Source organism: Vicugna pacos, chromosome 3 (assembly GCF_048564905.1).
Source record: "Vicugna pacos chromosome 3, VicPac4, whole genome shotgun sequence".
NCBI lineage: Eukaryota > Metazoa > Chordata > Mammalia > Artiodactyla > Camelidae > Vicugna > Vicugna pacos.
This window is the reverse complement of record NC_132989.1, coordinates 27296064-27309113: the sequence shown is the minus strand read 5'-3', so window position 1 is coordinate 27309113 and position 13050 is coordinate 27296064. Positions and strand designations below refer to the sequence as shown.

General features: G+C 36.9%; 1 protein-coding gene across 13 annotated transcripts in view; it reads right to left on the bottom strand.

The window, feature by feature from the left end:
• CDKL3 (cyclin dependent kinase like 3) overlaps positions 1–12890 on the bottom strand; it is a 62444-nt gene extending 49554 nt beyond the window's left edge. For 4 of the 13 annotated variants that reach the window (XM_072957215.1, XM_072957243.1, XM_072957239.1 and 1 more), the window contains exons 1-3: positions 9592–10072; positions 9278–9460; positions 5894–6088 (exon numbers count right to left, since the gene is read on the bottom strand). In XM_072957215.1, coding sequence (XP_072813316.1) covers positions 5894–6088; positions 9278–9442 — 360 coding nt within the window. In that variant the 5' untranslated portion in view covers positions 9443–9460; positions 9592–10072. Of the gene's footprint in view, positions 1–5893; positions 6089–9277; positions 9461–9591; positions 10090–12713; positions 12824–12867 lie in introns of those variants that run through there. The other 9 variants (XM_072957236.1, XM_072957235.1, XM_072957233.1 and 6 more) reach the window with 9 other exon arrangements.
• Positions 12891–13050: the final 160 nt, after the last annotated feature.

Here is a 13050-nt window from a genome sequence, read left to right as displayed (position 1 = left end):
CTAAGGGTAATGAATCACCTTAATAATGCCATCCATAAAACTGTATTAGTCCTTTTTTACTTTCACAACTTTTACTGATTGATTACTAGATGCCAGGCAATATACCAAGATCCGAGGATACAATGTGAGCAAAAGTAAACATGGAAAAGCACATTAAGATACCACTTCATACAGTCTGCCTACCACACAACCATCACCGTCCTCCTCAGTGCTCTAAACATGGGGGAGAAAGATCCACTCAGCTGATATCCTAATATTCTCACTCCTTTCAACAACTAACACCACGACTACATGCAGAATTTTGTTATCCTTCAGAACCAAGTAACCTCTGAATCTCAATTTTTAAAATTCTATGTTTTGACAACATCCTCTTTGGTCTTCCACTATCACCTTGAGATCTCTATAAACACAGTATTTCTTTCCATTGGCTTAGATCTTCTTTAATTTCTCTCATTATTGGTTAACAGTTTTCAGTGTATAGGTTTTATACATCTTTTATCAAGTTTTCTCTTAGTAGTTCACATTTTTGATGCTATTATAACAGTATTTTTAATTTCAATTTCTGATTGTTGCTAATACATGGAAATACAATCAATTTTCACATACTGATCTTGTATTCAACAATCTTGATAAACTTACAAATTAGATCTGTTAACTTTGTTGTAGATTCCACAGAATTTTCTACAGAGATGGTCATCTGTGAATAAATATGGTTTCACTACTCAAAAAAAAAAGATCACTTCACACCCACTAGAATAGCTATAATCAAAAGAAAACAACAAATATTGGGTGGATGTGGAAACACTGGTATTCACTGTTGGTAGGGATGTAAAATGGTACAGCCACTTTGGAAAAACAGTTTGGTAGTTTCTTGAAAAAGTTAAAACATAAACTAACCATGCGATCCAGTGGTATTCTTAACTTGCTCTATTTCTATTCCCCTCTCCCTAGCTCCTGGCAGCTTTGTAAGCCAACAGCTCCCCAAATCATGGTGAAAACTAGCAGCCTAGCAGCCACCAGAGGGAGAAAAACAGGGTTGTATCTCTTTCAAAGCCCTGAGTCCCAGGTGGTCATTATTTGACATGCCTGGCAAGTCACTGGAAAATCCCTCTAGAGGTCTTGTCTTTATTGGCATCACTCATAGCTTGCCCAGGGCAAACAGGCTTTGTCCTGAGGCCTTTGTCAGAAATAGTTAGCAGCTACTATATAATTCTATAGCCACCTGAGGGCAGCTGTAACCAGACAAACAAGCTGACCAAACTACTCAACTAAAAAGAAAGGCTGGGAGTAAGATGTCCATAAATGGTTTGAAAAGTTGCAACATATTCCTGAGAATCATGAAGGCCACGTGCACAACTGTGCACATACCTAGGAAAAGACCCCATACTGTCCCTAAGCGCTCACCTCTGGCTGACTTTGAGGTTCTGCACAAGCAGGAAGGTAAGGCTAAAGCCGAGTTGCAAACTGTCTGCCTGAACATTGAAGACATATCCCAACACACAGAGAAGCCCCTTAGTAAACACAGCTGAGAGATTTACTGGTTTCATACATTTAAGGACATCTCTGTCCAAACATTAGCTGACCACTAAGCTAACAGAGCAGAGATTTAAGTGGTCACACATAACAAAGAATACAGACTTCACAGAATTAGTTCAGGAAAGAATTAAACAAATAGCAACAACTACAAACCCTGAGAGATGGGAATCTTTGATTTCCATAGTTGCCACATTATATTATTTTAAATGTCCGGTTTTCAACAAAAAAATGACAAATTTCCAAAAATATTGCCCAAAAAAGATATGCAAAGAAAGAAATATGGCCATACACAGGGGAAAAAAGCAGTCAATAAGAAGCTTTCCCTGAAGAAGCTCAGACATTGAACTTGCTATGCAAAGACTATAATCAGCTGTTTTAAATATGTTCACAGTTAAAGGAAATCATATCTAGAGAATTAAAAGTATGAACACATGTCTCACCAAATAAAGGATATCTATAGAGAAAGAAATGATTAAGAAAAAGAACCAAACTGAAAGAACACTATTAAGAAAGCAAAAAGACAACCCACAGAATGGGAGAAAATATTTGCAAATCTTATCTGATAAGGAACTAGTATCTAAATATATATAAAATACAACTCAAAAATAGAAAGACAAATAATCCAATTTAAAAACAGGCAAAGGACTTGAATAGACATTTCTTCAAAGAAGATATACAAATATGAATGTCTGTTCTGGATATTTCATTTAAATGGAATTTATACTAAGTGGTCTTTTACATCTGACTTTTCTCATTTAACATAATATTTTCAAGGTTCATTTTATTTATTTTGGTTTTGGGTTTTTTGTTGTTGTTGTTGTAGGGGGCAGATAATTAGGTTTCTTTCTTTATTTTTAGAGGAGGTACTGGGGATTGAACTCAGGACCTCATGCATGTTGAGCATGTGCTCTACCACTTGAGCTGTACCCTCCCAACTCAAGGTTCATTTTATAGCACATACAGTACGTCATTCCTTTTTGTGGCTGAATAAATTGCATTGTGTTATACCTCATTTTGTTTATCCACTCATTAGCTAATATATGTTTGAGTTATTGCCACTTACTGGCTATTATGAATAATGCTGCTATGAACTTTCTTGGGCAGGTTTTTATGTGAACATGTTTTCAGTTCTCTCAGGTAGATACCCAGGAGTAAAACTGCTGGGTCATATGGTAATTCTATGTTTAACTTTTTGAGGAACTGCCAATCTGTTTTCCATAGCAGCTGTACAATTTTACATTACCATCAGGAGTGTATGAGGGTTCCAATTTCTCTACTTGTCAGCATTCTTTCTTTTCTGTTTTTTAAATTATAGTCAGCCTAGTGGGTGTGAAGCGGTATCTTGTTGTGATTTAGATTTGCATTACCATAATGACTCAGGACATTGAGCATTATTTCATGTGCTATTAGTCATCTGTATATTTTCTTTAGAGAAAAGTCTATTAAAACTTTTGCCCATTTTTACATTGGGTTTTTTTTCAATTGTTGTATTTTATATGCTCTGCATACTAGTTACTTATCAGATATATGATTTGCAAATGTTCTCCCATTCTGTCTTAATTTCTTGATGGTGTCCTTTGATGCACGAAAGTTTAATTCTGACGCAGTTCAATTTGTCTGTTTTTTCCTTTGATTCCTTTTGCTTTTGAGGTCTTATCTAAATATCTATTACCTAATACATGGTCACACAGATTTTCACCTGTTTTCTTCTAATAGTTTTATAGTTTTAGGTGTTAAATTTAAGTCTCTGATCCATTCTGAATTCATTTTTGTATATAGTGTGAACTACCAGACTTTGGATTCAAACTGAGTTTGAGTATACTTTATTTTGTAGTGAAATGCTCCAGAACTATATGAAACTCCCCATATTACAATCTGATTTATAGTAACTCTATTCTATAAAGTTCTATGTGCTTGAATTTTTTTGACTATTGATTTACTCTTTATTAGTTTCATGATCATTTACATTTAAATTCCATTAAGGCTTTTCTTCTTAGTTGAAGTATAGTTGATTTGCAATATTGTGTTACTTTCAGGTGTACAGCAAAGTGATTCAGTTATACATATATTTTTTCAGATCATTTTCATTATAGGTTATAATACGATATTGAATATAGTTCCCTGTGCTATACAGTAAATCCTTATAAATTACTTTATGTATAGTAATTTGTATCCACTGATCCCATACTCCTAATTTATCCCTCCCTCCCCTTTCCCCTTTGGTAACAATTAGTTTGTTTTCTATGTCTGTGAGTCTGTTTCTATTTTGTATATAGATTCATTTGTGTTTTTAGATTCCACTGGACTTATTTCACTCAGTATGATATTCTCTAAGTCCATCCATGTTGCTGCAAATGGCATTATTTCATTCTTTTTTATGGTTGAGCAATATTCTATTCTGTGTGTGAATGTATGTATGTATGTACGTACGTATGTTATGTGTGTATATATATATACACAAACACGAACATACACACACACACACACACACACACACACACATATATTTCAATCATATCTTCTTAAACCAATTGTCTGTTGATGGACATTTGGGTTGTTTCCCTATGTGCCTGAATTTAAACGACCAGTTAAGAAGAGTTCAAACTTCTTCTGCTCTCAAATTAAAAATCTTTTATCTTTGATTTCTCCTTTTGACTGGATTCCTCTCATGTCTAACTAGTTTCCAAATCCTATTAGTTCTCTTCTGAAGTCTTTCCCTCCTCTCCCCAGCCATCCTTCCTCTCCTTTGTATTGCCACTCTCCTGGTCCAAGCACTTACCACTTCATATCTGGACTGTCACAATAGACTCTTATCTAATCTGTCTCTATCCATACTTACTCTCCACTCTTGCCAAAATAAGATTAGGTTTGTTTTTATCCTATAACAGCAATGCTCAGAAACCTTCCATGGTTTCCCAGTATTTTCAGGAAAAAAGTCCAAAATTCTAAGGATGAATTTCAAGGCTCTGGAAAACCTTTCCCCAGGGCAACTGTGCAATCTCATCTCTGTTGACCTGGTCTCTGTAAGTTGTCTTATCACCACTCTCTGAAGTATCCTGCTCAGGTCTACTTATATTCTCACAGTTGTACCCTTTCTGAATGTATTTCCTCTTCTAGTGAAATCCTAGCTACAGTTAAAAATTCTACTTACTTTAGTTTTATCTCTTTTTTGAAGTTTTCTACTCCCAGTCTAGGCCATAATGCTGTCTCCCTTTAGTCAAGAAATATTTTGAAAGTCTACTCGGGGGAGGTGGGGGTGGGGCAAAAAAAAAAGTCTACTACAGGCAAGACACTATAGGAACACAGATAAAATAACTATTCCCGACTCCCTATGAGCACTATTTATTAAGCAGTTAAAATAGACCTAACAAAGTGCTAAATACTTTATGCCTACCACCTAATTTGATCTTTACAAAAAAATTTGTGAGGTAATACAGTATCATTTTATAGATGAGAAAACTGAGGCTCAGGGAGGTTCAATAACTTTCCTGGGGCCACAGAATAATGGGGCTACCACCTTTCACTGTGAAAGCTGTGAGGTGTACAAGTTGTGTGGTTATCCATAGATAAGTCGGTGGGTTAAAACCCAGGACAGTCTGATTCCAAAGACTGTGTGCTCTTAGCTATTACATCATACTGTCTCCCCATGGATCCAGCAAGCAAGGAAATTACAATCTAACTCCAGCTGCTATCACAACCATATTTTTCAGAGCTGCAAAGTGAAATGTAATATTACCAAGACAGAATATGAGAAATTAAGATATCTGAAAAAGCCTGGGATATCACTTACTAATAAAACTATTTTTGAGACTTTTACTATTATTTCCTGAATATACATCTAACTTTACAGAAAGTAGAGTTCATGTTGGGAACAAAATATGTCCATAAAAACCTGCTGCGCTAAACACTAACTAAACAATGCTAAAAGGGAACACTAAAAATCAGAACAGTTGATCATCTTTCCTTTCTCGATTTTTCATAAAGTAAATGACAAGGCTCTACACCCCTCAGCCACTTTCTCTCCTTTCTTCCCCTAAAGGCATCCACATTCACTAGCCATTCCCCTAGCCTAGTTTTCAGTTCCTAACTCCAAACCTCCCTACCACACATCCATCACCCTCCTCCTCAGTGCTCTAAACATGGGGGAGAAAGATCCACTCAGAGTTGTAATTATTGTGTGTTCCATGTTTTCTGGTTCTGCAACTGAAATCCCCCCAATCTTTTCTCCATTTTCAGGATGTCAATTAATAATGTACAGAAAAATAAGTTTAACTACCTTCACAAAAATAGAACAATACTTAAAGGGCACTTACAATTTATATTCATCCTATAGTGTGGCTTACTGTAAAGCACTTACATTGTTATTGTGAAGATATTCAATTGCTCGAAGGATCTGGAAGAGGTATTTTCTAAGTCGCTTACTCTCTAATCCATGACAGTAATGTTGTAACTCATCTAATACTGTGTGGTCAATAAATTCAAACACCAAATGAATTTTCCTTTTCTGTCTAAAAACTTCAATCAGATTGACCAGGTTTTCATGACGAAATTGCTATTGACAAAAGAAACAAATTTTTAATAAATTCTCTCACATACCATAATTTGCACATATAACACCAATACATAATTAAAAAGAAACAAATATTCTCAGCTTCTTTTCCTCTATGCATTTCAAAAGAAATTTCTCAACTGATTTGCTTACACTCCTATTTTAAGAAAATGTTAATCAATTTCATAATTAATATTTATAGAACAAAGGGAGATGTATTGCTTTACTTCAAGTTGAAATTTGGTTTACTAAAATAATTCTGAGTAAGTGTACTGTAACGTAACTTGGTATGCTGCTAAGAGATATCTTCCTATCCTCTAAATTGGTTTGTGATTAAATTTAAAGGTACTATAACAAAAGGGTATCAAAATATCTAGGAACTTTTCAGATACGTGAAGTATCAATTTATATCCATAGGAACTTTATATAAACACACAATTATTTGTGGGTACATTTTTGTTCATTGTCTGTAACATTCCAAAGCAACCAAACACCTTTTCAGAATGGTAACATTCACTGTTAAAATAATTTCAAAATGTCAAAAATGGCATGTATTCGCTTAGAAAACAAATGGGTTTAATAGTTTATGCTGCTTATTCTATTTTGTAAAATACACTGATTTAATTACAATTAATTCTCAGATATTTAACTTGTTCAATACCAAAAATATTCACTCATTGACTAAAAATTAAGGGGTAAATTTTCAATGTTGGACTCATTAGAAAGCTAAGCTTTTGTGAAAAAAATTCTGCCTTTATTCAAATGGCAAAATATCAATTTTTCTACTCATCTATACTAATACATAGACAAAAGTCCTCAAAACACAACTGATAGAATAACATGCCAATATATAATGCCAGATTCTTTTTCTAGTTTAGCTCCCAGTTTTCCTGGTTGGCAAGATGCTAGAATGCTGCAGCAACATGATGGTAGTAGTGAAAAAAAAAAAAAAAAGACTGCTTTGGACACTACAATATTAATCCTTCAACTAAAGAAAATTACTGGTTTCCTGTCCAGCATTCATTTTAAAGGCAAAAGCATAGAAGGGTTAATGTGAGCTAATAATAAGCATTAGAGAAAATCCACTCAGGGGTAAAGGAATCAAGTACTTTCTCAGATAAACCATGGAACCCCTAGAAATGCTCCATTATCCTTTTTCAGGTTGTTTACTTTTGTTTTCCTTCATTACTAGTCAACTTTTCTACAGATATTCTCACTAATTACTCTAACTGTAATTTATTTAATGACATTCTAGCAGATAAAAATTTAGTTCAAATTAAGTCATTATGGCAGTGCTTTTAGACTAAGAATGTTAACTAATAGTACAAGATATCTTTTCTGTGGAACTAGATTTAATCAAACTAAAAATTCCACAAGACATAAAGCAATGAGAAATAAGTTAAGGCATCTCAAAATAGTTTGCATTATAGTTACAACTATATTATATTACATAGTAAAATTTCAAATTCATCTGTGTTCTTACCACATATTAGTTATTTTTACAAAATAATTAAGTAGAAAAAAAAATAATCACCTTAAGCGCAACAAAGGTAAAGAAAGAGCAAAAGATAGTGCCTGGAAAGAGATCTCCTTCTAATTAGATTTTCACTTACAGTGCACAACAGTTGCCTTATGGAATTATTATGTTTTAGGTCATCAGGATAAGGACAGGTATTTTTCACAAAATTGTAACATTTTTACTGACATTAACCTTCTTTTTTATTGTCTAGAAAGAGAGCAGTTCCAACAATCCACAGATGCCTAATATATTACTTCTACTTAGAAAGCAAATTGATCTATCTCATCTAATAGAGACTTACAAAGAAAGAAGAGAATATTACTTTTGTATCAGATAAAAATGAACAAGAAAAGTATGTTTTCTTCATCACATATAAAGCATCTAGACTATGAACCTTAAAACATCTAGATAAATTCCAATAAACAAAATACATATATACATTTAAATATTTTAAAAATCACTAGTTTTGTACATAATCCCCAAGGACTGTTAACACTCCTTTCTTTACACTCCTGAGGTCTTCCCCCTGAGTTGACCTGTCATACCTACACGAAATTCTGTCTTGTGGCCTGTTCTCTCCTGATATTGTTCCCCATCCCTAAAAGCCTACTGGTCATCTTTACTTAACTGTATTCCTGTCACCTCAAATTCAACATTTCTAAAACTGATCTAGTTCCCAAACCATGTTTCTTTTGGGTCTTTCATATTTCCATCAATGGTAGCAATCACTGAACCTCAAAGATACTTTTGACTCCCCTTCTATTTCATTCTATACTTTCATGTCTTCTTTTATAATATATTATGTTCTAACTTTACTTTCCATTCAAATTGCTGCATTCCAATAAGGGCCTTCCCATGTACCAGGATTTCTGAATTAAACTCACAACAGAACTGTTTTTACTTCCTCAGTCCTCCAATCTACTCTAAAAAAATGCTAGATTAATATTTGTAGTTTCTTTTCTCTAAATTCAAAACCTTGCACTACTCACAAAATCAAGTTTTAATGCCTTAGCCTAAAAGACAAGACTTTAAAACCTACCTCCAATTTACTTCTCTAATCTCACCTCTTTCTACTTCTGCATAGGAAACTCTACAGGCAAATGTTTCTGGTTTAGCCTCTTTGAGCTTATGCTGTTCCCCTAACCTGTCATACAATAGTTTCTCCCTCTTACCTAAATTCTACACATCATTTGAGGCTAAATTCATATTCCATTTCCTCCAAGAAAACTTCCCTACCCAACAGGACTTTCTGTTAATCACTTGGCTCTTAGTATGAGCCACTTAATACTACTCAGTATTATTTTTATATCCCTGCTTGTATTTCTGATTATGTAATAAAAGCCCTGAACATAGGTACTGTCTTATACTTCTTCATAGCCTCAGTATCTGGCACAATACCTTGCACAAAACAGACATTTTTATTAAGTATAATACCTGAATATTTCTGAATAATTATTTCATAATATTTGGCATTGCTTTTGTTAATTTCACATAAACACATATATCTTGCATCACTGTAAAATTACAAAATGTATACAGTAAGGTAACCTATCACACTTCTTTTTCTATTGCATGCCCAAATATATATGCTAACTGAAATATTCCTTATATAATTTTTTATTCCGTAACAATTTCTCTTTTGACTTGGAGCAATTAAGGCAAAAAAAGCAAACCTTTAGAAACTTTATTTCTCTCGCTGCAATTTTGTTGACAGACTTTTCTGGTTTCTCATAAAATATCTTAATGGCCACTATCTGCCCAGTATCCTTATGTTTACACTTCATGACTGTTCCATAACTTCCCTCTCCCACTTTTCCAAGGGTTTCATACATCTCCATTTTCAAGACCAGCTGCTTCTTCAGAGAAAGAAAGGAAAAAAAGATTAAACATTTATACCTTTATTTATTGAAGCTGGATAATGCATTTCCACAATAAACCCATACTTTAAAACATGGAAACAGAAAAACCAGGAGTCTTTTCTACAGACCCTTTGGGCACTCTGCCAGTTCGGCAGTAAGGTGCCCTTGTGGGCCTTCAGCCCTCACCGGAACTTGGGGCGCTTCCCGCTGTCTCGACCATTGCCACCAAAATTTAAGATTCCCTCACCACAAGTCATCTATTCATCATGGGTGGGGTCCCCACACGTCCTGTCATGCCCCCGTCGGCTATGAGGTTCCCGCAAAGTTGTAGTCGCCAACATATCAGGCCCTAGGACCCAAGAAAACCTCGGTTTCGCCTGCTCCTCAAAACAGACGTCTTAGGGTCCCGGACCAGTGCCGCGCCCCTCGCCCACAGTCGACCTCGTCCGGGTAGCCGCCGCCTCAGCCCATTCTGTAGTCCCGCTGGCCTAGCTCCGCGCCGTCTCAGCCAGGTACCAGGACCCAGACCCTACCTAGCCCGCTAGTCCCGCGAGCTCCAGACGGCGTACTGCCATAGCAACGGTGCCGCGGGCCTCCCGCTCGGGGCCTAGTGCGCAAGACCGGAACACCCGCCAGGCCCGACCCGGAAGAGAAAATGAGAACAAGCGGAAACGAACTCCTAGTGAACACCAAGAGGAACGTTCCTTGGAGGTGGAGGTGGGGGATAGGAGCTGCTGTCGATCGAACTGGGGCCTCTTCACAAGTTTAGTCTTGACTGCAGGAAGCGAGTGACTGCAAATCCTCTGGGGAAGAACCGAGGTAGAATTTTATCCGACCTGCGTCTTAGACGCCCCCAGGCCCCAGAACACCTGTCGCTTGTGCTGGGTCCTAAAAGGATACCTGGTATCACTAGGCAGATACCTTGTAAAACGAGACTTCCAAGGAAGTCTTGTGTAATTATAGTTTTATAAGTTACCTAATTATGTTAGTGTTCCATAGACCTGAGTTAGACCTCAGCTGTTGACATTCATCCTTAAAACGGGAATAAAACGGTTCATAAATCAAGAACATTTTTTTGACCACCTCCTATATGCTTAAAAATTTTTTCAAACTCAGTAATACTTTTTAAAAACTTCCTTACTACATGTCAAAACTCTCAAACTCCCTCTTTGGGAAAACAATTCATAGGGTTCCACCACATACAGATTGACATACAAAGTCACCCCTCCGCTCCAAAGAGGCCTTTAATTCCTTAAGAACCAGACATGGGGTTCTACTGGAGGGACAGCCTCCAATAAACAAGAATATCATTGGACATGCCCAGGGAGAGCTGTCTTTCTTAGGGCTGCCTTTTTTTTTTTTTTTTTCTGTAAAAAGAGTTAAGTGTAAGAGGCTGAATCTCACTATGCTTCTCCTAAATCTCACTATGCTTCTCCTAAATTCTACAATAAATTATAGTCCAATTGTCTAACCCCACCAAGCACATTTAGATCACACTTGGAGAGCTTTTCAAAGGCCCCACCCCCAGATATTCTGATGTAAATGAGTTACGGTAAAGGAACTGGTACTGTAAAAACTACTTAAGTGTTTCTGTGATTAGGTTCATATTGAGGTGTGGAGAGGAAAGAGAGGTGGTCCTGATTTTTGCTATCACCACCAAAATGTTCAGAATTGTTTTTCTTTTTGAAAAGTTAATCATGTTTTTAAATACTTTCTATGAGTAAGAATGTCATAGTAAATCTTACAGTGGACCTAGACTTGCTGTAAAGGACATTAATATTTAGTGTTGGTCTAATATTGGCAAAGGACAAAGCATGAATCAGAGCCCCTACCTTCAGTGAGCTCACAATCTACAGCTACAGAATTATTAAAGTATAAAATTATAGCTTTAAAACTATTATTTCTACAAATAGCTTTATGGAAGTCCTGGTAACGAGGACAGCCAATGATTTCTGCTCATACAGTAAAGCTCTAAGACTTTAATGAAATCCCTTCACTTGATTGTGTTGAAAGTGTTACTTCATTTTGGAAAACTATAAACTGTAGGTTTCCAAAATGATAATAAATGGCTAGGTAAACGACATAAAAGGGATTTCTTTTAAAGTTTCTCTTTACTACTTCACTGTAGGTAGCCCTACCAGTGTGTCTTCATCCTTAGCTCTGGAGGGGATTAAGGATTGCTGTGGCAGAAAGGCAAAAAAAAAAAAAAAAGAATATTCATCTTTTAACTTAGGTAATCACATCTGTGAATGCATAGCACGACCTACCAAGAATTAAGCATGGCTACCTTGACCACGAAGGCAGTTACTAAAAGCAAGAGAAAGAATTCAGGGATTGAAGAAAAGGAGGTACCAGCAAAGTGGGAAAGTTAACCCTTTCTGGTTCCATGAAACTAAGGGCAACGCTAATTTCCTCATTCCATCCTCCTATAGTGCCTTGGGCTGAAGAATGACCCAAATGGATTTAAAGAGCTGAGTTCAGACCAACAAAGTCTTACTGAAACTGGAGGCAATAGAGGAAGGGAACTCAATGACTACAGGAAATGTCAGAATTCTAATGGTCAACATCCCTGAGTCCCCTAGTGGGGGACGTTTTAGGCCGTTTACTTGCTAGTGTAGAAAACAAGAAATGAGTTACCTAGGCTAGATATACAACCCCCACCCGGGTCTGCATGAGCTCTCTCCCAGATGGTACTTTCAGGTTTCTTTGACAACCAACCACCCATTGATACATTCTCTTGAGATCAACCCGCACATGTCTTGACAAATTCAACAGTAAACCATGGTAGCCAAAGCCATGGACGCTTGACACAAATCTTCAAATAAGAGCAAACCCATAAAGAAAAAACAAAATTCTTCATAATTCTATAGGGACAGTAAAAAACATTAGACAATCTGTACACCCTTCTTTTATCTCTGCCCAGAAATTCCAGCCCTGGAAACTCACTGGTGTGTACATATAGGCTGTTTGGCGGCCCTAAGGAAGCATTTAAGGGGATTTTACTTTGTAGGGGTCTCAGTAACAAAGGTGAGGAAAATGGTGCTTCACTCCTCTCCACTAACAGATCTGACAAGCCATTGAGCCAACAGAGGGGTTTTTACGTCCAGATTATTTTTGGCTCCATTTTAAAGACTTAAGCAAAATAGCTATTGCTTCCGCGACAACCTCAAAAATTGCCGTTCATGGAACAAGCTGGAGGTAGAGCTATTAAAAGTATACACCCGCCCTCAGTCCCGTAAACTTTAACTACCGGGTTCAAAAACCTGGCTGAAACGCAGATCCAGGCGACGCCCTCACGTGATCCGTTCTAATCGCGTCATAGGGACACGTGGTTCTAGATACTTCGTCCCCTCCCCCTCAGGGGTGGATTGTTGACAACGCCGCGGGCAATCACGTGACCTTACGTCATCCCACCGCTTTTCCCTGAAATCTCTGGACCCGGATGCGTCCCTCTCTCTCCCCACCCGGTCGAGACTAAACTCGTTAAGAGGGGGAGACGGGCTGGTATTCTGTTTCAGTGTCTCTAATCCACAATTTCCAGTCTGAGCACAGAGAGAAATAATTGGTCTGTTAGTTCAGGAACCCAA